This window comes from Camelus ferus, chromosome 9 (genome assembly GCF_009834535.1).
Source record: "Camelus ferus isolate YT-003-E chromosome 9, BCGSAC_Cfer_1.0, whole genome shotgun sequence".
Classification (NCBI taxonomy): Eukaryota; Metazoa; Chordata; class Mammalia; order Artiodactyla; family Camelidae; genus Camelus; species Camelus ferus.
Window position 1 is genome coordinate 44,499,271 of NC_045704.1, and position 26,278 is coordinate 44,525,548.

Sequence of the window (26,278 nt, forward strand, 5' to 3'; positions counted from 1 at the left end):
GGTGCAAAAGGGTAAAGTGAATTATTCAGACATTTTACTAACATTAATCACAAAATAGTTTTCCTAAAGCTGTAGGCATCATTTACACAGATTTTACTGTAAAGCAAACATTTATTAAATTTTCATATAAATATTAAGTTTTCACTAAGGATGTCTCAAAAGTAGAAGAATCCCCTAGTATTTCTACTTCTAGGGCTGTGTGTGCATGTATGTGTGGGTTTTCAAAAGAATTGAAAATACAGGTCACACAGAAATTTGAATACAAATGCTTTTAGCAGCATTATTTAGATAATAGACAAAAATGGCAACAGTGCAAAGGATCATCAACTGATAAATAAAATGTGGTATAGCCATACAATGGGATATTAGCCATAAAAAAGAATAAAGAACTGATTCATATTACAGTATGGATTACCCTTAGAAGCATTGTGCTAAATGAAAGAAGCCAGCACAAAATGTCCAAAAACAGCAATCCTTAGAGGATTCCAGGGGTTGGAAGGAGCTGTCAATGGAGTGTGACTGTTAATGGGTGCAGGCTTTATGGAATTAACAGTGATGATCATACAGCACAGTGAATGTACTAAAAACCTCTGAATTGTATTCTATACAAGAATGAATATTATGTTATAATTATGTAATTATATATTCATTTTTAGAAAAGTGGGAGAATCCTGTGTCTGTCAGGGCATTTGATTTTAGCTATTTAAAACATATTTCTATCAATTACTTCCTCTCTCATTTTTTTAAACATTTAAAGATGTGTAAAGTACCATTCTTATAAGAATACTTTAACAAATACTCATAACCTACTACCCAGTTGAAGTAGTAGGACATTTACCTCCGATGGCCTCTTGGTGCCCCTTCCCAATGGATCCCTCTCCTGAAACAGTCTTTGCTTTTCTTTATAGTTTTAGTTTATATATTTTACCCTGTTTTTGGACTTTATATAATATTGCATGTATTCTTCTGAAAATTGCTTTTTTTAGAAGTCAGTATTAATGTTTTAAGATTGGTCCATAAAACTGAAGATCTTTCACTTTCACTACTATACAGTTTCACTGTATGTTCACTATACACTTTATTATCTGTTCTCTCACTGGGTATTTGGGCTGTGTCCAGTTTTTGGCACTACCAAGCAATAGCTAACAATGCTGCTGTGAACATTCGAGTTCTTATCACCTGGTGGACATAGATAAGAAGGTGATAATCCTTAACTTTTGTTAATCCATTAGGTGTAAATTAGTATCTTGAACTTTAGTTTTGAATTTCCCTGGTAACTATTGAGGTGGTTATGGGCATTCATGTTTACTTTTTTGTGCAATACCTGTTTGTGTCTTTGCCCGTTTTTTTCCCATTGAGTCAATTTTCATTTTCTTATTGACTTACAGAGTTCTCTATGTATTCTGTATATCAAAGTGATTTGGGGATGTGTCCCAACTTTCTCCACTGTTTAAAAATATCTATGTGGTAGCCTTACCTCCTTTTGAACATGTGACAAAACTCACCTTTGAAACCTTCTGGGCTGGGAGCTGTCTTTGTGGGAAACTATTAATATCTGATATAATTCTGTTCAAGGTTATAGGATCATTTAAGTTTATATCTTCTGGAGTTAGTTTTGGTTATTTGTATTTTTCCAGGTGAATAGACAAACACACTTCGGTGTTTCTCCTTTATTCTCACAATACTACCACGCTCACAACAATTCTGACACTAGATATGTGGGTTTCCCACACATCAAGCAATTCTTCAACACCAACTAGGTGTCCTGAATTCAATTTAATTCAATTCTGACTCTAACTGTAGTTAGTGCAGACTCCACTGGTTATGGGTTCAGTCCCATAAGACTGCCCCCCACTTCAGATGCCAATTAAAAGTAGTAAGTTCCTAGGTACCACAACTTCTGCTCAACTTGGGTACAAATCAGAGGTTCTCATGAGCCCCTTCTTGGATTCGATCCTTTGGTAGGACAGCTCAGAGAATCTTTAAATACATATAAAAAGGTGTTTTGGTTTTTTTCACTTTATAATAAAGGATATAAAGGATACAGATGAGCATCCAAATGGAAGAGATACACAGAGCAAGTTATGTGGGAACAGGCATGGAGCTTCTGTGCCCACTATGGGTTTGCCACTCTTCCAGTACCACCTTATGTTCAGTAACCTAGAAGCTCCCCGATACTGTTAGGATTTTTATGGGGCTTCATCACATAAGCATGGTTGATTATTCCATTTCCAGCCTCTCTTTCCTCTCTGGAGAATTGGGGGTGGGATGGAAAATTCTAAGCTTCTGATTATGGCTTGGTCTTTGTAGTGACCAGCCTTTATCCAGGAGCCTGCCAGGTCACCCCCTTAGAACAAAAAGATACTTCCGTCACCCAGGAAATTCCATAGACACTCTATACAAGAAACCGGAGCCAAAGACCAATGTATATTTTTTTCTGTTATTTCACACCAGGATTTTATTTATTTCACCTAAGTTTTCAGATTTATTAACATTAATTTGCTCATAATATTTCTCTCTCTGCATCTAGAGTTATAGCACTTCTAAAAAATCTATTTCTGCTGTTTTTATTTGTGCCATCTCTGGTTTTTAAGTCAGTTTTTCCAGAGTACTTGGCTTTATTGATCCTTTCAGTTGTGTCTTTGTTTTCTATTTCCCTGATTTCTGTATTTTTTCTTCTTTATACTTTTTTCAGCTTAATATGTTCTTTTTCTTAATTTAAATGCTTACTGCATTTGTTTTCATCCTTTCATCTTTTTAAAACTTTATTATTTATGGTTATAAATTGCCCCATCTCTTAATAAATTGCACTATCTCTTGTAACTCCACTATCTCTTATTTATTATTGTTTTTTTTTTGGGGGGGGAAGGGAGGAGGTAATTAGGCTTATTTACCTTTAGAGAAGGTACTGGGGATTGAACCCAGGACCTTGTGCATGCTAATCATGCACTCTACCACTTGAGCTATACCCTCCACCTCCACAATCTCATATTGTACTATCTCATAAATTGCACCATCTCTTGTAACTCCAGTACTTTTTCCACTGAATTTTTTTCTTAGAGTTTAAATATGTTTAGATCTTTTCATCCTAAACATTCTCTGTCCCTTGACTCTGTCACCCTCATAAGCTATCATTTTATTTCTCTTTCATTTATCATTCAACCTGAGGAAAGTAATCTGTCATCTACCTTTATTGTCTTATGTACTACTTACTGTTTAGTCTTTGTCTTTCACTATATTGAAATCATAACCTCCTGAAAATCTGAGAATCAGCTATTCACTCTCCTTGATGGCCTTTTCTTTCTTGGCTTTTGTGTAATTATACATACCTGATTCTAACACATCTTTAACTATTCCCACTCATCTTTTTATCAGTCTTTTTGGCCCTTAAATATAGCTGTTTCCCAAGGTTTTACATTTAGCTTTCTTTTCATTGTATTCCTTTGTTCTGGTAGATTTCATCAGTTACCAAATCTCTATCTGTAGATTTCTCCTAAACTTCTAACCTGTGCTTGAAAGTACCCAATGAATATTACTACATAAAGGTCCCACTGATACTAAAATATCAGACTTCACAAACCAGTTCATCTCACTGTCATCACATTGTCAAAACCTTCTACTTGGACTAGAAACCATTTTTCCATCTGTCTTCTTCTTCCTTAAAACTCACTTCCTTCCAGCCCTTTCAACCCTGACTAGTACCTGGCTGTCTTCAAGAAATACCAATTTTGTTTCACAATTATGAATTCATCAGTTATTTATGAAGCAACTGCTATGTTATAGACACTAGACATTTGGGTTGCCTGCTTTGATAGAACCTACATTCTAGTGGGGGAACAGACAATAAACATATAAACAAATAAGTGAACAAGATAATTGTAGACAAAAGTGCTATGAAGTAAGAGGGTAGAGTGATAGTGACTGAATAGTGAACTATTTATATCTGGTGGTCAAGGAATGTCTTTCTGCAGAGGTCAGATTTTAAGCAAAACAAGAAGCATATAACAGACCTAAAGGGAGAAATAGGCAGTAATGCTATAATAGTAGGGGACTTTAGTATCCTGCTTACATCAATGGATAGATCATCCAGATAGAAAATCAATAAGGAAATATTGGCCTGAAACAACATGTTAGACCAGATGGACTTAACAGATATTTACAGAACATTTCATCCAACAGCAACAGAATACACATTCTTCTCAGGTGTACATGGAACATTTTCCAAGATAGGTCGTATGTTACTCCACAAAACAAGTCTTAATAAGTTTAAGAGGATTGAAATCCTATCAGGGATCTTTTCTGACTACAATGGTATGAAACCAGAAATGAATTACATAAAACTGAAAAATTCACAAATATGTGGATCTTAAATAACATATTACTGAACAACCAATGGGTCAAAGAAGAAGTCAAAAGAGAAATTAAAAAATACCTTGAGACAAATGGAAATGGAAATGTAACAAACCAACATTTATGGGCTGCAGCAAAAACAGTTCTAAGAGGGAAGTTCATAGCAACAGAAGGCTACCTCAAAACAAGAAAAATCTCAAACATCCTAACTTTACACATCAAAGAACTAGAAAAAGAACAAATGAAGTCAAAAGTTAGTAGAAGGAAGGAAATAACCAAGATTAGAGCAGAAATAAGTGAAATAGAGATTAAAAGGACAGTAGAAAAAGTCAATGAAACTATGAGTAGTTCTTTGAAAAAAGAAACAAAATTGACTAACTAGATTCACCAAGAAAAAATGAGAGGACTCATAAAATCAGAAATGAAAGAGGAGATGTTACAGCTGATACCACAGAAATACAGAGGATCATAAGAGACTACTGTGAACAATTAAATGCCAACAAATTGGACAATCTAGGGGGGGAAATGGGTAAATTCCTAGAAACATACAACCTACTAAAGACTGAATCATGATGAAATAGAAAATCTGAGCAGACTGAATGAATACTAGAAAGGAGATTGAATCAGTAATCAAAACCTCCCAACAAACAAAAATCCGGGATCAGACAATTTCACTGGTGAATTCTAACATTCAAGGAAGAATTAATACCAAAATTCAAGGAGCAATTAATTCAAAATTCAAGGAAGAATTAATACCAAATTCTTACAAAAATACGAGAGGAGGGAACTTTTCAAACATTTTACAAGGCCAGCATTACCCTGATACCAAAACCAGACAAGGATGCCACAGGAAAAGAAAATTACAGGCCAGTATTCCTGATGAACGTAGATACAGAAATCCTTAACAAAATATTAGCAAACCAAATTCAGTACTTTAAAATGATCATATACCATGATCAAGTGAGATTTGTTCCAGAGATACAAAAATGATTCAATATTTGCAAATCAGTCACACATTAACAAAATGAAGGATGAATCATATGATTAAAAAAAGCATTCGACAAAATTCAGCATCCATTGTGATGTGCTATACCGTAGAACCTTGTGGTTTATCTGTTTTATGTATAGTAGTTTGTATTTGCTAATCCCAAACTCCTAATTTTTCCTTCCCCGCCCTTTCATCTTCGGTAACTGTAAGTTTGTTTTCTATGTCTGTGAGCCTGTTTCTGTATTTTATAAATAAGTTCTTTTTTTATCATTTTTTTAGATTGCACATATAAGTGATATCATATGATACTTTTCTTTCTCTGTGTGACTTCACTTAGTATGATAACCTCTTGGTCCATCCAAGTTGCTGCAAATGGCATTGTTTCCTTCCTTTTTATGGCTAAATCCACAACTTCTTTAACCATTCATCTGTTGTTGGACATTTAGGTTGCTTCCATGTCTTGGCTGTTGTAAATAGTGCTGCTGTGAACATTGAGGTGCATGTATCTTTTCGAATTAGAGTTTTCTCCGGATATATACCCAGGAGTAGGATTGCTGGATCATATGGTAACTCTGTTTTTAGTTTCTTAAGGAATCTTCATACTATTTTTCATAATGGCTGCACCAAATTACATTCCCATCAACAGTGTAAGAGGGTTCCCTTTTCTCCACAGCCTCTTCATCATTTATCGTTTGTGAACTTTATGGTGGCCATTCTGACTGGTGTGAGGTGATGTCTTATTGTAGTTTTGATTTGTATTTCTCTGATAATTAGCGATATTGAGCATCTTTTCATGTGCCTATTGGCCATCTGTATATCTTCATTGGAGAAATGTCTGTTTAGGTCTTTTGCCCATTTTGGATTGGGTTGTTTGGTTTTTTTGTTATTGAGTTGTATGTGCTGTTTATATATTCTGGAAGTTAAGCCCTTGTCAGTCACATCATTTGCAAATATTTTTTCCCAGTCTGAAGGTTGTCTGTTCATTTTGTTTATTGTTTCCTTTGCTTGTAAGTTTAATTAGGTCCCATTTGTTTACTTTTGCTTTTATGTCTTTTGCCTTGGGAGACTGACCTAGGAAAACATTGCTACGATTTATGTCAGAGAATGTTTTGCTTTTGTTTTCTTCTAGGAGATTTATAGTATCCTGTTTTATGCTTAAGTCTTTAAGCCATTTTGAGTTTATTTTTGTGTATGGTGTGAGTGTTCTAACTTCATTGATTTACACGTGGCTGTACAGCTTTCCCGACACCACTTGCTGAAGAAACTGTCTTTTCTCCATTGTATGTTATTGCCTCCTTTGTCAAAGATTGACTATAGGTGTATGAGTTGCCTATCTTTTCAGCCTCATTTCTTACTGCTCCCTCTTTCTTCCTTTGTACTCTACCAGCACGGCTGCTTATGGTTCCCTATATCATGTGGTTTCTTCCCATCTTGCCTTTGTTCATACTATGTCTTCTGCCTAGATTACCCTTCCCCTCAACATCATTGTGGTTCAACCTTATCTTTAAGACTTAGTTCAAGAACTTCTCAAGTAGCTTTCCTTGTCTCATACTCCTACCCCAAGGCTAGGTTAAGGACCCTGACCTCTGTGCTCTTAGTATATCCAGAATGTACCTTTATTAGTTATTATAACCATGACGTTTCATTATAGTGAATTGTTTATATTGCCTTTCATCCACAGATTGAAGGCAGGATATCCTGTCTCCATTATCTCAGCAACTCAAAGTGCCTGGCATGTTGAGACCCAACAAGTGATTGTTGAATTGAACTATAATTCTGAGTAGGCATAGCATTTGTCTATAGTGTCTCTTGTGCACAAGGGTAACTATTATCTAGTAATGAGACTGCAAATAGGATTGGAAAGTGATAGTCACAGTCTAGAAGGCATTTCATTGGGTCTTTCCCGGTATCTTCACAGACCAGATGAAGAAGTCATGCTGGCTTTGAAGATATTTGTATGAGTTAGTCACTGGGTGACTGCCCATGATATAAAAAGAATGCTTTAGGATAGCTGTACATCAGACTGGAGTGAGAGCTGTAGTAGCAGGTAGGGCTCTCCCCAGGTAAACAGTTCACTTGGGATGAAGAGACAGAAAATGTGCTGGCCAGATCTTTAAAGTGACAGAAATCTGGAAAGCCTAGCAAATAGCTCAGAAGACCATCAGTATCTAAAAAGATCTTTTTTTGTTAAAGAAATTATACACGTTTAATTGATGCAGTAGTTAAATGTTTAACAGTCCTGTTAACACTAATGTTTTTAGGGCTACCTAGAAGCTGTGCTAATTAGTTTTCTCTCTCTTTTTTAAATTGAGTTGTAGTCGGTTTACAATGTGTCATTTTCTGGTGTACAACACAATTTTTCAGTCATATATGAATATACATACATTCATTTTCATATTCTTTTTCACCATGAGTTGCTACAAGATTTTGAATACATTTCCCTGTGCTATACAGTAAAAAGATCTTGACAAGCCACGCAATACTAGAAGGTGAAGTCTAGTAGGGAGAAATGAACATAACAAGGGTTAGGGGTTAAAAAAAAAAACAACTGTGTAATTTCACAGTGTGGGCACTTGAGCTTGGTAGTAGGAAAATGTGGCAGACTGAGGAACACTTGCTGGCCAAACACTAAGTGTAAGAGTCAGCATGGTGTAGCTGCCCCAGTAAACTTCTATTAACAGAGAGAGAACATCTCCATATAAAATGGCAAGCGCCTCAGTCACTCTCTGTCATGCTGGATCATTTCTCAGCTGGGCTATTCAGTCCTTGGCCTGATGCATTTAGAGGGAGGTTGTCACACTGCAGCAATGTTCAAGAAGAATGATCAGGAGAGCTAAACTGTTGTTTAGGGATACATGGAGAACTGGGGATACTAGCCAGCAGAAAAGGAGACACAGGCAAACATATCTACCTTTAAACATCTGAAATATTAATCTCTCAGAGAAGCACTCAGGATTTTTGTGGGGTGACTGCAAGGAGTAGTACTTAGACCAGAGGCTGGATACTAGAAAGAGACAGATGTCATCTATCATGAAGAGCTTTCAGTGGCAATTATTATCCAAAGATGAAGTGGGTTAGTTGGTTAGGGAGTGAGTTTCCTGTTGCTTAAGGCATACAAGCAGAAGTTGGCCACTTGGTGGAAGTAATCTCAGAAGATTTTCAAACATCACTTAGTAGAATAAAATTGTGGGGCCTCCAAACTCAGGCAGCCCAAGATCTTTCTCCACATTTTCCCCCTTGAAATACACATTTTATTTTCATAACAGAAGTCAATGAGATAAAGATTCCTTTTGCCAATAAATTTGTGACACTAGATACATTAGATTTTGTTTATGTGCTTTCTGACTTTAATTACTTTTAACTGTAAATTGTTTTTTTTCAACAGATGGGCGACCTCAGTGGGAAGTAGAAGGGAAAATAATCAAGGAAAAATGTCAAGGGGTGAGAAGTTTACCTTATTTCTTTAGAAATGTGTAAGAAGCTTAATGAGAAAATTGGATAATGCTACCTTATGGTATAGATGAGGAGTCTTTTTTCTTTTGAGTAACAGAAAAGTAAACTAGAATTTTTAGAAATTTGGATGAAAGATACTTTCCTGATACTAAAATTAAAGTTTAAGAAGGTATCTTTCTAACAGTTGGTGTCTTTTTTTCTCCTTTTTTTGTGTACAGGAAAGGAGAAATTAGAAATGAAAGGTTATTGGAAGGTTCTTACTGAAGTTATCATTAATTTATTTCCCTGAATTCAGTGAAGAAATCAAACAAGTTCAGTGAAGGCTATACATAGTTGGCAAAAAATAGGAGGACAATCCTCAGGGGTTTGTGTATTTAATACACTATTCCCAACTCCTCCAATTAAGCCTTCCCGGATTCAACACTGCAAGCCGTGGTTCCATCATCCTGGTCAAAATAGAGACAGAATTTTCTCTGGGATAGACAACACCACTTCCCACAATGCTCTCCAAACACCTGGAGAAATTAGGTTAAGGATTACAATTGGTTTGGGGCTAAAGGTTTTCATCCTGCTTGTGTAAAATTATTGTTGATATGGATACAGATTTTGTGTATTGCCAATGTAGAACATTTTGAATATAAAATTTAGGATAAGAACTCTAAACTGTAACACAACTTGGGAAATATTAAACTTGATTAAAAACTGGAGCAGACTTCCAGTTAAGATGTCTAATGTAGTATTTACTAGAAAAAAGTATCTGACTATATAGTATATAAGACTTTTTATTTCTGCTACAACTAGAAACCCAGTTGAGTGATTGGAAAGCAATTTCTTCTTTAATGATTTACTTGAAAGACCTTTCTCTGTTAAGACTGAAGTATCCATAGAGTAAATCTCCAGATGACTTACATGACCAATTGATATGTATAATGATCTATGATGGAAGAGCATGAGTAGTTAAGACTTATGAGCTGTGTTGAGTTTAGCAGGTGCATTTCATTTTTAGTTCTGAGTGTAACACAATCTTGCTTTCCATGCTCCTTAGGCTCACATTGTCCTTGAAGTTCCTCCATATCATAACCCAGCAGTTACAGCTGCAGTGCAGGTGCACTTTTATCTTTGCAATGGCAAGAGGAAAAAAAGCCAGTCTCAACGTTTTACTTATACACCAGGTATGAGGTGGTGTTGTGATGGTTTACTATAAAACTCTCTTTCGTAATGAATAAAAAGTTGTTTAATGAATCCTATTGGATTGGATTGGATTGGAGTGTTTAAGGTAGGGTGCTTATAACCAATAAAAATCCCAGCATATGCCTAATCTGTAAAGTTTGTGTTGACTTTAAATATTAGATCTGCTGTCAGTTGTTATTTTGTAGTCATTTATTGTAAGGAAATCATAAGATTGAATGTAGATTTGAAGTTGGTTTTTCAGGAGCTACCAAGAATCACCAGCATTATAGGAAGGGCAAGTCTTTGTGAATATGTGTGAACTCCCCTTGTGCCTTTAGGACTGTATGCAGTGTGCCTGTTTCATAGTGTCTTCATCTCATCCCACTTCAATCAGATGGAAAAATCTCTCATTAAATTTTCATTTACCAAGCAGCAACTGTAGCATATTATGGGCTATGGAGGATATAAAGTTGATGGCAGAATTTCTGATTTTATAGATACACCCTAACAAAGGAGGCCTCCACACCTCTTTTTGCAGCAGTTAAGTGCTATAAGTTTCCAGGTCTTGATTGTGACACATAAATATTTTATGCAGTAATTCATGCTGATGTCTACATACTTAAAGAACAAATATTTGTAGAAGTCTTCTCTGCTAGGTGCCATGTTAGTCACCAGGGCATATGATGATAAAAAATCGTAGTGAACCTTACTATCCAAAACTTATTCTTGCAAAAACTTTTAAATCGTTTATAGTAAATGAAAAGAATAAATGCTTGAATTTGAAAGGGTGCTGGTTATTAGTGGTCATTCATTTGTCATCATATTTTTTTTAACATTTTTTATTGATTTATAATCATTTTACAATGTTGTGTCAAAGTTATCATATTTTTTAAAGCCTGACTGTATATCATTTATAGCCTCTAAAGACCACTTATATTCCAGAGTCTGAAAATTAATATTACTTGATTATGGTAATACATTATTTGGTAATAAAATACTTCAGCTAATTTTCAAATAGAATACAAATCTTTGAAAACTAAAGATTTTGGTTAGCCATTTCATTTACCCATTAATTCACTAATTTTTTTTGGTGGGGAGTTAGTTAGGTTTGTTTGTTTGTTTGTTTGTTTTAATGGAGGTACTGGGAATTGAACCCAGGACCTAATGCATGCTAAGCATGTGCTGTACCACTGAGCTATACCCTCCCCCAATTCCCTAAGTATTTAAGGGCACATTTATGTGGGCACAACCTATCTCAGCTTCTTCTCTCGTGGAACATATAATCTAGTGGAACAAATAGAAGCTAATAAATCACTAAATAAATGAACTACAAATTTGTAATTAGGAACTGAGATAAAGACGATGAAGGAAAGGTAAACAATGCTGTGGGTGAAAATAACAGAGGGACCCTTGCCTAGGCTGATTGAGAAAAGACTTTCATAAGGAACTGATACTTCAGTTGATAACTGGAAAATAATAGTAATACTTTATGATTATATAACATTTACTATGTTCTTAGTACTGTTCTAGGCACTTTCTATATTGATTCATTTAATCCTCATAATAGACATATGGGATAGGTTATTACCTTATTTTACAAATGAAGATACTGAGTGGTTAAGTAATATGCCCAAGGTCTCACAGCATGTGTCTTAGAGCCAAACGTCATACACAGGCAGTCTAGTTCCAGAGTCTGGGCTCCTGACTGTTACGCTAGACTACATCTGTTTGTTCATTTATACAGCAAACATGCAGAGCATTTAGTGTGTGCCAGGTGCTATTCTAAGCAGTTTATTCATAATTACTCATTTATACTCCCATAACCCTATAAGGTAGGTACTGTTGTTCTCCCCATTTTGCAAATGAGTGAACTGAGGTCACAGCTAATAAGGGCAGAGGTGAGATTTGAATCCAAGTAATATGGCCATAAAGTCTATACTGTTAATTACGATGTTAGATAAAGTGTGGGAGAACATTCCAGATAAAGGCAGCAGCATATGCAAAGGCCTGTGGTTGATTGGATCATAGGGTATTACAAGAGTTGTAAGAAGTGAGCTTTAACAGAGAGGTGATATGATCAGACTTGTATTTCAAAAATAATTTTTCTTATGTCTCTTTATAAGATGTTAATGACCAGTTTAGTCTTCTCTCAAATTACTAATTGTGGAGTGTCAGGTTTATATGGGAGAGACTCAGGAAGGTTAAAAAGGTGATTCAAACAGCTAGAGTGTTTGGAATGTATAGGGCAGAGAGCATCAGTGGTGATAAAGAATATCAGGTTTCTGAGAAGGATAGGAGAGGAAAGGATTTTAAATATGCAAATTGGAATGGACCTTAAATGGGAGAAGGAACAGGAGGGGAAGGTAAAGTAAATGAACAAGATGGTTGTACATTAGAAAGTTTTATACCCGCTCCTGGGCATATATCCAGAAGGAACCCTACTCCAAAATGACACCTGCACCCCAATGTTCATAGCAGCACTATTTACAATAGCCAAGACATGGAAGCAGCCTAAATGTCCATCAACAGATAACTGGATAAAGAAGATGTGGTGTATTTATACAGTGGAATACTATTCAGCCGTAAAAACCGACAACATAACGCCATTTGCAGCAACATGGATGCTCCTGGAGAATGTCATTCTAAGTGAAGTAAGCCAGAAAGAAAAACAAAAATACCATATGAGATCGCTCATGTGTGGAATCTGAAAAAAACTAAAACAAAAACAAACAAAACAAATAAAACATAAATACAGAACAGAAACAGACTCATAGACATAGAATACAAACTTGTGGTTGCCAAGGGGGTGGGGGGGTGGGAAGGGATAGACTGGGATTTCAAAATGTAGAATAGATAAACAAGATTATACTATATAGCACAGGGAAATATATACAAGATCTTATGGTAGCTCACAGAGAAAAAAAATGTGACAATATATATATGTTCATGTATAATTGAAAAATTGTGCTCTACACTGGAATTTGACACAACATTGTAAAATTATTATAAATCAATACAAAATGTTAAAAAAAAGGAAGAAATGAAAGTTTTATAGATTTAGTAATGGAGAGTTTAGGGAGTTTCCATATGATAACTTCAATTTTATTTCTGAAAAGAATCACATGAATTCTCCTGTTGTGAGCAGAAGGAAGAGATTGTGGGTGATCTGGCAGTTTAAGAATGTGGAAAAGTTTGGAAAAGTTGTTATAAAGTGAAGGGGGAAAGTAAGTTTTCCCAGAAACCTAATAGGATTCTAGGCATGATCAAAGAGCACCTTTGATGTTGATATTGATGAATTTATAGATACTGATTAGCTCTACTGCAGAACTCCATTAGCTCTATCTTAAGCAGCTTCTTTAGGGCAGGGGGTAAAATATGTATAGTAGGGCTCCTCCAGGGTAAGATTTACTAAAGACCCATGGTCCAAGAATGTTATCAAACGCTATTGAGATGAGGGATTATATAATCTAACTTGGATAAGAAGGGACAGGGCTTCCAAGATTGGGGGAAAAATACAACAGTAGGGTCAGCAGATTAGAGGTGTTGATTACTACCATCATAGTGGTGGCAACAGGCAAACAGAAAGGAGCAAATGTAATGCCTTTACATTATCAGCTCTTGAACTGGGAGGACAGTATAAAGGCAGAGTCCTAGAGGGTATTACATATGAAAATGGAAATCAGTGGGGCCCCAGAGTGCTGAGAGAATATTGGATTGGACTGCAGCTGTCATCACTACTGGCCTTGTGGTTGACAGAATACAGATCAGGTGGTACACACCAACAGAAGGAAGAATGGACACAGGAGTGTTTGGATAGTCCTTATTCTGGTTGATTACTACCTTTCCTTATAACATTTGGCTTTTTTGTTTTTCTAAAAAAATTTTGATTAAAAGTTTTACAAAAGCAAATACATTACTGTGGGGTTTTTTTTAGAAAAACAAGTTGAAAAAATACTTTAAAATATCTACTCTGAAACTGTCATTATATCCTTCTAGATCTTTTTGAGCCATGTATAGATAAATCTTTTTAAAAATAGAAATGGAACCATACTATATATACTAATTTTGTAACCTGAACATTTTTATTTTTCCTCATCAGTGGATATTTTTACAGAATTTTAATAGTTTCTTAGAAGTCTATTGAATGACCCTGTCTTTGTTATGTTCGAGTTGTATTTGTTTTATTAATTTGAATGAGTTCTTTAGAGATTTTTGCCATTTGTTTATGGTGTGGCAAATAATTCCTTTTTAAATTTTACTTATAAAAATTTTAGATATTCATAAGTTGCTTGTTTTTTATTAAGGGATTTGTTGATTTGTTTCCTTTTTGGCAACCCCTTAGCAATAGGGATCTGACCAATATCCAATGGAAGAATAGTCACTAACTGCAAATGCCTTATTTTTTAAAAAGGTGTTTGTTTAAATTAGAAAATATGTTTATCTAAAAAAAAAAAAAGAAAATATGTTTAGCATTATTTGTCCCACAATCCATTCACTTTATAGAATGAAGTCAGTTTTCAGCATAATGTGTATGATTCACAAATTACAGCAATTGGTAAGGGAGCACACAGCCCTTCCTTAGTGGTACTGCCTGAACTTCTGCCTAACCTCTAGCTTTAGAACTTCTGAGATAGGGGGCCATACCCCAACCCTAGCACCCCTGAAGCTATTGAGGAACTGTTTCTCCCTCTAAAGCCCAGCAGAAGTTATTTGTACTTGGAAGTACCACCTAGCTCTGGTTTTTAGAATTATGGGGATTTTTCTAAGCAGCATTAGAGCTAAACTCTCATGTATAATATTTTGCCTGTGGGAAGGTATATTCCATGTTCCAAATAGTTGACTAGACAGACTGACTTTTGGATTGTGGTTGTTTTGATTGGGGGAAAAAGCCTGCCTTATAGTCAGGAGATCAGATCTCAGCTCTGACACAGACTGTAACTACTACTGATTAACCTCCATAAAATGAGGGTATAATACTCATGCAGTGGTTTTCAAATTGTTTAAATGGTTTTATTCTTCAAATAAAGTCTTATGCAAAAAGCAAATAAATAAAAAAGGATGAAAGCTAGCTTGGGTGCTCGGTTTATACTGTAACAGGAAATCCAGAGCTCTAACTCTGGATCCTGTTTTTACACATCTATTACTTAAAGAAGAGTTGTGAGGCTTCTCATGGTTTGAAAACCACTACAACAGTTGATTTTTTTTTTCCTGGATCACTCCATTCATCAATATTCTAAACCTGAGAATGAGCATATATAATACAAAAGATAAAATTAATCTGTTTCTGAAAGTCATCTCATTCCAGATATTGTAAGGTCTGTTTAACTGTATTTCCCTCCAAACAAGAATAAATTACCATAGGCCAGCAGTAGGCACTTCTTATGGTTTGGTCAGGTTGGAGTCTGAATCTTTTATAGACAAAAAGAGTGGTACTTGATTTGGTAGGGTGGATGTACGTTCAATTTAGTAGAGCAGAACTATTAGTCTGGGTACCCAGATGTGGGTCAGGAACATAGAAACAAGGATTGGATTATGCAAAAAAGATTGATATTATGCTGTAGTTTTCAGTCCCTCTGTCTCATTTTTCATACATGATAACCAATTACTTATGTAACCAAGGGCCCCACCTGCTCCACCCAGGGTTAATCAGGCTTTCTTGGATATTTTCCTTTCTTATGTGGTAATATGACTCTGGGTATAGGGTTCACCATGGCTTTCCTGGGACCCGAGTAGGAGCCAAAGTAGAAGACGAAAAAAATCCAGTAGGCCAGGGACAAAGTTCTAGTTCTCCCAAAGTCAGAAGAAAAGTAAGTATATCAAGACATTAGAGAAGTCAGGAGCCAGTAAACACAGTGGACCTGAAATGAAATACTTGAGCAAGAATCGGAAACTGGATGGAAGCCTGGGTCAAGAAAATGAACGTTGTGACAGAAGCAACAAGAAGATTGGAGTTGTTGTCTCATTGTTAGGGGTGGGCTCACCAGTTGCCAGATTGAAAAGCTAAAGCAGATGAATAATGAACCCATTCTTTTCTTGCTAGGAAACCAGAGTAAAGTGTAGAACTCAAAAGCACCCCCAAACAAACACTCCATTAATCACCTCTTCTACAGTAAAATAATACTATCAGGGCTGTCTTTTTTAAAAAGCAAGGCTGTCTAAATTCTTACCTTTATTTTCTCAGATTGATATAGTGCTTATGTACATGGCAGAGGTTAGATAAATGGTCAGATGAGATTAGACCTTGCTTTGGGTATCACTGTTACCTTCTTTTGACATAAAATGAAGTTCTTACACGTTTTGAAGGTCATGAAAATTTTAATTATGTTAATTAGTAGTAAACTAATTCAAAACTTGGAAAGAACAATGAGATGTGAATTTAGGAAAATTATTTTTAAATGAGTTGTAGCACTTCAATAGGAAGGTAAAGTAGATAATTTTTAGTGGGCTGAAGTGCTTGCCAAGAGAAACCAGTTGTTTTGACATAATAAATTAATGATTCTTTTCTACTTTGATAAGCATATTAAGTAAAGTAAGCAAAATACATTGATTCCTACCTTAAGCATTTCATTCATCAAGCAGATTCATCCTAAATCATGGATCTGCTACTTTTTCTCATGTCAGAAAGGTTGATGATTGGTGTTCGTAGCTTCTGCTTGCTTGATGGAATGGTGAAATGGAATCTTCTTGGTAATAAAATATACTGCAGTGATTAAAAGCATGGACTTTGGAGGGAGAAAAACTTGTCTTCAGGTCCTTATGATACCACTTAGCTGCTGTGAAATCTTAGTGTCTTTAATCTCCTTTTCAGTATACTCTTCTATAAGGCAGGGATAATAATAATCCCTACTTCATAAAAATTGTTTTGAAGTAAATTAGGACTTTCAGTTGCAAGTAACAGAAACCCAATTCAAGCTAGCTTAACAAAAAAGAATTTATTGGCTCATATAACTGGAAGATTAACTGGAATGCTGGCTTCAGACATGCTTCAGCTCAAGCAGTGTTGTCTCAGGGCTTAGGCTTTCTCTTCATCTTAACTCTGCTTTTCTTTCTGTTGGCTTTACTCTCAGGCAGGCTTTCACCATATAGCATCTCTAGCTTTGTTTCATCTCTGTAATTACCAATCCTAGAGAAGAGAACTGGTAAACCAACCCCCCAACTCCTGTTGAGTTGTAGTTCCTTATGTATTCTAAATATTCAATCCTTTTCAGAAATATTATTTGCAAATACATTTTCCATTCTGTGGGTTATCTTTTCACCTATTGATAGTGTTTCTTTGATGTTCAGAAGTTTTCAGTTTTGAAGTTCAGTTTATCTGTTTTTCTTTTGTTGCCTATGCTTTTGGTATCCTACTTAGGAAACCACTGCCACATCCAATGTCATAAAGCTTTTGCCCTTTGTTCTAAGAATTTTGTAGTTTTAGCTCTGTGTTAGGTGTTTGATCCACTTGAGTTAATTTTTATACATGATGTCAAATAAGGTTACATCTTTATTATTTTGAATGTGATATCCAGTTGTCCTAGCACTGTTGGTTGAGTAGACTGTTCTTGCCCTGTTCAATGGTCTTGGCACCCCTTGTTTGAAGAGCAGTGATTATATATGTAAAGGTTTGTTTCTGGACTTTCTGTTTTATTCCATTGATCTATCCTTATGGTCTGTAGGTCTATCCTTATGCTTTGTTGTAAGTTTAGAAACTAGGAAGTGTGAGTCCTCTGTCTTTGTTCTTTTTCAAGATTGTTTTGGCTATTTGGGGTCCCTTGAGATTACATATGAATTTTAGGATGGATTTTTCTATTTCTGCCCAAAAATGCCATTGGGAATTTGATAGGGATTTCACTGAAACAGAAAATTGCTTCGGAAAGTACTATGTTCTTAGCAAATAATTAAGCCTTCCAATTCATGAATCCAAGATATCTTTCTATTTATTTATCTTCTTTAATTTCTTTTGTAGTCTTTTATAGTTTTCAGTGTAAAGCCTTACACTCCTTGGTTAAATTTATTCCTAAGTATTTTATTTTTGATGCTATTGTAAATGGAATTGTTTTCTTGATTTCCTTTTTGGATTGTTCATTACTCGTTTATAGAAATACAACTCATTTTTGCATGTTGATTTTGTATCCTGCAGCATTATTAAATTGTTTATTAGCTCTTCTGGGTTTTTTGTGGAGTCTAGTACTTCTTTTGATCCCCCATTATTCCTCTTGTAATATGAATCTGATGATGGTTGAGGATCAAATGAGATACACATGAAAACCATTATAAACTAGAAGCTTTATGAATGTCAGATTCATGATTTCCAGTATATAATGCTGTAAAGGACTAAAACTCAGGGTTTTTTTTCCTCCCTCTGTAGGGAAAAACCCAGTTCTTCCCTACTGGGTTTCCCTCCTGGGAGTCTCCTTTATTACTCACACAGAACACTTTACTTCTCACACTACTAGTCACCATCTGAAGGTTTTTTCCTCACAAGTAATTCTCTGACACCAGCCAAGTGTCCTACAATTTAACTCAATTGTAACACTACCTACCTGGAGATAGTGTCATATCCCACAGTTAAAGGCTCAGTCCCACAAGACTTGCCCCACACATCCCGTCCCCAATCTCCCAGCTTCTGGTCACCTATGCTTCTGACCAACCAGCTAAAAATCTGAGGTTCCACAGAACTCAGGGAAACACTTACTTACATTTACCAGTTTATTAAAAGATATGTTTATTAAGTTTATTAAAGGATACAGATGAACTACCAAATGGAAGAGATGCATAGGGCAAGGTATATGTGAAGGGACACTTCATCAACCTGGAAACTCTCCGAACCCCATACTTTTGGGACTTTTATGGAAGCTTCATCATGAGGATATGATAAATCATTAACACCATTTTCAGCCCTTCTCCTTCTCAAGAGAATGAGGGGTGAAGCTGAAAATTCCAAGCTTCTAACGAACCATGGCTTGATGTTTCTGGTGACTAGCTGTCATCCAAGAGCCCACCCACTCACCTCATTAGAACCAGAAACACTCCTCTCACCCAGGAAATTGCAAAGGTTTTAGGAATTCTGTGGCAGGAACCAGCGGCAAAGACCAATATATATTTTCTATTATCTCACAGTTGTAACATGTAAAACCAGGTGATTGGTAAGTTTTAGATCAGAGATCTCAATTTAAGGCTTTTATTAGCCATAGGATTTTGGGATTTCATTAAAAAATTATTTATTTTTAAATAGGTTTTATATATATATATATATATATATATATATATATATATATATATATATATATATATAGTGAAAACATTCAAAAGACCCAAAAACTTACACAGTAAGAAGTAAATCTCCTTCATTCTCCTATCCCCTAGTCACCTAGTTTCCCTTTCCAGCAGTAAATCTAGCAGTTATCAGTTTCATGTGTATCTTTCCAGAGATATTTATATGTATATAAGCAAAAACATGTATGTCTGTATACATATGTATATATACACACAGCATTTTATGTACTGTAGTTCAGTTTTTTTTGTTACTTAGCAACATATCTTAGAGATCTTTCCAACATTACTTTATAATAGAGTTCTATATGGTATTGTTTCTTTTTTAACTTGAATATATTTAGAGCAAGAGCCACTCCCTGTTGTCTTATAGTTTACTGACTTCATATATTTATGGTATCTGCCTTCCCTGAAGACATTTGAGTTTTCAACCCCTAGCTTGGATGTGTGCTGCAGTTGTGCACCCTAGAATGAAGGCCTTTCATAATTATCTTATGTGTTACGTAATTACATTTATTTTAATCATTTCCTTTTCAGTTTTGATGAAGCAAGAACACAGAGAAGAGATTGACTTGTCTTCAGTTCCATCATTGCCTATGCCTCATCCTGCCCAGACCAAGAGGCCTTCCTCAGATACAGGACACCTACATGACAGTGTACTGTCAGCACAGAGAAGCTTGGTTTGTCCCATCCAGCAAACATATGCATCCATGGTAACCTCATCCCATCTGCCACAGCTGCAGTGTAGGGATGAGAGTGCTGGTAAAGAACAGCATATGATACCTTCTTCAGTCCTCCACCAGCCTTTTCAAGTCACACCAACACCTCCTGTGGGGTCTTCCTATCAGCCTATGCAAACTAATGTTGTATTCAATGGACCAACTTGTCTTCCTGTTAATGCTGCCTCTAGTCAAGAATTTGATCCAGTTTTGTTTCAGCAGGATGCAGCGCTTCCTACTTTAATAAATCTTGGCTGTCAACCACCGTCATCCATACCATTTCATTCTTCAAATTCAGGCTCAACAGGACATCTCTTAGCCCACACACCTCAGTCTGTGCAGACCCTGCCTCATCTGCAGTCAATGGGATACCATTGTTCAAACACAGGACAAAGATCTCTTTCTTCTCCAGTGGCCGACCAGGTCACAAGTCAGCCTTCCCCTCAATTACAGCCCATTACGTATGGTCCTTCACCTTCAGGGTCTGCTACAGCAGCTTCCCCAGCAGCCTCTCATCCCCTGGCCAGTTCACCACTTTCTGGGCCACCATCTCCTCAGCTACAGCCTATGCCTTACCAGTCTCCTAGCTCAGGAACTGCCTCATCACCGTCTCTAGCCACCAGAATGCATTCTGGACAGCACTCAACTCAAGCACAAAATACAGGCCAGGGAGGTCTTTCAGCACCTTCATCTTTATTATGTCACAATTTGTGTGATCCAGCTTCATTTCCACCTGATGAGGCAACTGTGAACATTAAACCTGAACCTGAAGAGCAGGAACCTAACTTTTCAACAATTGGTCTGCAGGACATCACTTTAGATGATGGTAAGTTCATGTCTGTGTTCTTAAAGCAGTGAAGATCCAGGAACTTCCTTCTCTTAAGAGTCATAAGTTACCGTGGATTGCTTCTTGGCATATGGTTGGGCTTTTTAATAAGTTGTTGTTACTAGAAATATGTTAATATATGACTCTGAGAATAGAAATGAACATATGTGCTTTAAAGTTTATTTTACCACTAATATCTATTGCAAAGGGTGAGGCTTTGAGTGATAACCTACCACTCATTTGTGATGGAACTGAAGATAGATTTAGTGGGCATTTTTTCTTTCAGAACATATATGAGGTCACAGTGTCTAGAGAATGGAATTTAGAAGTGTTAATTTAGTAAACATTGCTGAATGCCATCCATTTGCAAGGCACAGAGTTAGATGCTAGAAATACCAGCAGTGTATTAGGACAGAGTTCCTGTCCTTGAAGAGACTCACACAAGTAAAGAACCTACTTCTCTGTGGCCCTGCCAGCTTGCTGAGTCAGATAGTGGTGATGGTACAAGACCAGACTGGTTTGCTGCTGCTGGTACAGCTGTTGGCACCATGATAAAAAGAAGCTATTTATATAAATGTAGCAAGTTGGTATGTAGACCCGTTTTTATGAAATCAATAAATTGGACTGCAGTCTGGAATATTAGTTATTTCAATAATTTAAAATGCCCCCAAGATAGGATTTTTATATAATAATTTTAGAATTTATTGGCTTTGTCATTTATATGGTAGTGAAATTTTGTCTATATAGGGATTCGGTGAAAGCTACCTGTAACTGTTGTCCAATATGAAAATTTTGAAACATGGATATAGAATTTTAGTTCTCTCTCTGATTCTGTATTAATCTATAGAAAAGTAACTGTAGATCAGCCAATTTCTTTATATATCTGGAGAGGTTGAGTTTACTACTTAGTTGCAAAGCTTGTATTAAATTACAAATTCTAGACATAAGGGGAAAGGAAGGTAAATAAAATATGGCAACTGCCTCTGCTGCCTTCCCCTGCCAGGACTTTACTATCAGATCAGTACATGACTATGCAATGCAGTAGGTCTTAGTCAGTTACAACCAAGATATAAAATAAGCACACTGGGAGATCAGCAGAGGGATAAGAGAGATTCTATAAGAATTCAGCAAGGCTTCCTTGAGGAGATGACGTTTGAGCCGGTCCTGGAGGATGAATATATGTTTTCAGTAAATGAGGGTCAATCACTTGGCTTTTTTCAAGTGTAGTATCAGAAATGAGGATCAAAGGGAAAGTCAGACAACATAAGCAGAAACACAGAGCTTTGGGAAAGCATGATTATCTGTAGCTGGAGGGCAGATGGCATAGTAAAGAATGGCCTTCAAAGCCACAAGAGGTTATGCCAGGTCATTTGTGTGTAAACAGGAGGTATATTTGTAAACTGAAGGAACACCTACAATTTGTATAGCAGATTCACCAATTAAATTTGTTTTCTAACTTGACCCTTACTGATCTGCTAGATAGCTATGTTTAGAGAATTAGACTTTCTGAAGGTCACACAAATGATAAGTATCAGAGTTCAGACTGGAATCAGATCTTTCAGTGTAGTCTCTTTCTTGCAGCACTATAGCTGCCTCCTAGCAACAACAGGCCATGGTGGTTTGAACTCTGTGCTACAGGGGATCCCTCAAGCTTTCTTTAATTCCTAGAGAATAGTGAAACATTCTCCAGGAATGCGTGTGCAGAATTTCACTGCATGAATATACGTTCACAACTGTATCTGATCTGTCATACTTGTATTGGGAGTACTTGAGGGCCCTGGTGTCTGGCTGTTCTCTTTACGCATAGCTGGTGTACGTGTCACTGCCTACTTAAATAGTGATGGATACCAGATAGAGAGGAGGCTACTACTTTGATGCAAAACAGATTTGAAATAGCTTCAGGCTTTTCAAAATATACATAGGCTATGAAAATGTTACCTATTCATTCTTTTGGCAGTTTTTGAGTAAATATTCATAGTGTTTTTAAGATTTATATTTAGAATTTTAATCCTTGATCCCTGAAACAAAAGATATGACCTTAAGTAATAACCTACCACCCATTTGTGATGGCACTGAAGACATAAGATTTATTAAGCTGGTCTCATGGGGTGTTTCAGTTCATTTTCTTTCCAAATGAAGACATTTTTCTTTTTAAAGAGAGACCAAAACTGGAACCTCCTCTTTCTAATTTACCACAAATTAAGTGATTTTGGGGGGAGGACTGCAAATTGGAACTTCTAGGAAGGTTTTATGAAAACTGTATTTATTTCATCTTTTGAATTTGTGAAGATGTGTTGCAAAAACAGAGAATCTGGAAAGATGAGATCTATGATGGCAAATATAAAAGCCACTTCCTTTTTGTTCCATTCACAGTCAAGCAAAGTTCCCAGATTGTAGCCCCAAGAGGACAGGGACTAGCTACTGAATTCCCTCATTGCCACCTATCAGGAGACTTGATAGATGCTCAGTGGTGCTAGCAGTAATTTAAGAGGGGGAAAAAGTAAAATACACTCCTGGGCATCTCAGATTATTTGATGTAAATTTTTTGCAAGGTACATTTTAGTGCTTTACTTGAATTCTAAAATGAATTTTTGATATTTGCCTCCTGACTCATTCATTATGTTACATGGATTTCCCTTTGAAGGTAAACTTCTAGGTACTTAGAAAATCCTACAGTTCTACAGAGTTTTAATATAAATTAATTAAAAAATGACAACATATAGGCCTTGAACTCCATCATATTTGAACTCCATAGTACTTTAATGTCCCCTTTCTGCTAAACTTTAACAGTAAGCCATAAAACATGCCAAAAAGGATTAGAAGTACTTAAAGTGAACTTTGCAGTTAGCTCAAGCTCAGGTTTTATTTTAACTTTTCTATATTGTGATGCGTATTAAGTACAAAGTAATTTCCACTTTACACCTAGAAGACACAAGTAAATTTTTAATTATGTGTTATACTAGTTAAATGTATGTACCTAATCCTAATAACTTTTTGTTAATCCTATTTGTTTTATATTTGCCCCCCTTTCTTTTATATCAAATTAAATATTAGTACATAAAATATCCTTTTTATTTTTGAAGTTTTTAATTAAGATGGAGTCTGTCAAGAATCATTCAAGTATTACTTGACTGTTACTTTTAGAAATACAGACATCAACACCTTAATTATTTAATTTTATTTTCCCCTTAACGGAGGCACTAGGGATTGAACCCAAAACCTCATGGATGCCAAGTACACATGCTCTACCTCTGAGCTATACCCCTACCCCCAACACCTAAAATTTTTATTATAAATTCAGTGACATTTAATAGAGAGAAGATATTGGTGCACCTCAGCTCAGAAATTCAAGACTTATAGAACTAAAAATACTCTAATATGGCTCCTTCGTTTTATAGATAAAGGATCTGAGTTTTACAGAACTTAAGGTATTCGTCCAGGGTAACACTGTAACACTGAGTTAATAGCAGAGTAAAGACTAAAACCCAAGTCTCCTGACTCCTAATTCAGTGCTCTAGGAGTTTTTCCAGTATCTACAGTCATGTTTCTCATCAGTTGTGAGTTGAGACTCCAGATGTAGACGAAGCAGAATAGATGAAAGAAAATGCTGTTTTCTCCACAGTGCCTTGGTTTGTGGGAGAAGCCAGTGTAATTTTAAGAGTATAGATTCTCACTATAGATGAAGTTTTAAAGGCTCTCAACTCTGTCCTTTTTCACTCTGGAATTCCTACTCTGGTGTCCCTAGTGATATTATATTCCTGTTGGTCTCTTCCTCTCCAGCTTCTTTGGAACATCTCAGGGCCTTTTGAGTTCCAGCCACCCTTGTTTTATTTGGGCTCTGATGCCTCTGAAATCACACAGAACAAATGTAATCCTTCTGTAATAGCCCTTCACGTGTGTGAAATCTTGATCTCTTTCCCAAGTCTTAAAAACACTCCAGCAATGTTCTCCTTCCCTCACCCTCACTGACATGGTAGGTAGTTCCCTTTTGTTTGAACCTTGGTGTTTAGTTCCTTTTCATAGTGCAATATCCAGAAGGGAACACACTCTAGCCAGCTCAGAGTGGATTGGAACCATCACCTTCCTTGTTCAGAAGACTATTTTATCAGTACAGTGTGATGCCAGGGGGTCTTCTTAGCTCCCTGTTGCTGTTAATTTAGTGAGTTGTGAGTACTAATCATTAGTCATAACTAAATCACATCCCGTTGTCTCCCCACTCTCCTCACCTTCACCCCCACCTGCTACCATGGGTTTTTATATATGCTGTTTTTGGAACCCAAAACTAAACTTTACAGCTATCCTTGTTCAGTTCATTGAGGTTATTTTAGCCCCTCATTTCAGTCTTCCAAGCTCAAAAGAGACCCAGAACCATTTCTCTGTTTCAGAGTAATCTGGCTCCCTCCTCAGGAGGAATACTTCTTGGGGTAATAGTCACAGCAGAATGCTGACCTTTACCAGGTGATGTTCTCTTTCAAGCAGTCCCCTTGGAAGGCTGTGATGTGTACATATTCAGCCAATTAGAGTATTGTTCAAAACTCTTTTGCTACTTTTTCTTTTCTACTTAGATGTACCATTGCCCCGCTTGAAAAGTATGCTACGTCTATAAAATTATCAATAAGTTAGTTTTTACTCAGATGTTAAAATTTGTATATGGGGAACTATAACTTTTCCTAAACATTTTTGTGCATTATAGGGTATATGTCCCAGTTTTTGCACCAAGTGATATACATTAAAACAGTACAGAAATATTGAAATTGTCACCACTGTGTTTTAAGCGTTTTAATTAAAATTATAGTATTCTTAAACTACTCTGTCTTAGACTTTTAAATAGAGGCCCATTTAATTTGTGATTGAGCTGAATCCAGTTACAACTTTCCATTGGAGTCCCTCATTTCCCTCTTGTCCTCCTTTGTTCACAAACTAACAGAGCCGCAGCTGCAGCTCTTCGGCGGAGGAGAGGATACATGTTAAATATAGCCTGACCTGCTGCTGTGGTGAAAACTGACACTGCCACTTGCAGGCTCTGTGCAGTAACATGCTGATCCTCAATGTAGGGCAATTGCTAATTTGACTGTAAACAGGGACTCTAGATGTGACCTCAGCTGCTGCAGTTTTGTATATAGGTGACAAGCAGAAGAGCTTGCTTTCAAGTAGCAAAGGACTGATAAACACACATTTCAGTTGGTTAACTTGGATGGGGGAATCAGGAGGCTGGTATGGAAGAGCAGAGGTAAATATTACTATCAGTGTTCTATTCCACCTTTTGGATACTCGTTTTACTGGTGTTTATTGTATTTAAATAAATAAAACAAAAGAAAGCCAGGCATAGCCAATGATGAGAGTGGGTCACAAATGAGGTGTTGAATCCCTGAGGGACACAGTAAGGGAGGGAGGTAGATAAAACTGACCTTTCTCTTTTAACTGGGACTCTCAATAAGTTATGAATCTTCTTTCAGGAGACATACATGTACCATCCAGCCTCAAACGTATTTATGATGAATAATTCCAGAGGCAGAA

General features: G+C 36.3%; 1 protein-coding gene across 5 annotated transcripts in view; it reads left to right on the top strand.

Moving 5' to 3' along the window:
• Positions 1 to 26,278, top strand: part of NFATC3 (nuclear factor of activated T cells 3) — a 114,180-nt gene that overhangs the window by 58,315 nt on the left and 29,587 nt on the right. For all 5 annotated transcript variants that reach the window (XR_004322462.1, XM_032486595.1, XM_032486597.1 and 2 more), the window contains exons 7-9: positions 8,724 to 8,779; positions 9,837 to 9,963; positions 19,754 to 20,761. Coding sequence is in view for 4 of the 5 variants with exons in the window: in XM_032486595.1 (XP_032342486.1) it covers positions 8,724 to 8,779; positions 9,837 to 9,963; positions 19,754 to 20,761 (1,191 nt within the window). In the remaining variant the exon portion in view is untranslated. The remainder of the gene's footprint in view (positions 1 to 8,723; positions 8,780 to 9,836; positions 9,964 to 19,753; positions 20,762 to 26,278) is intronic.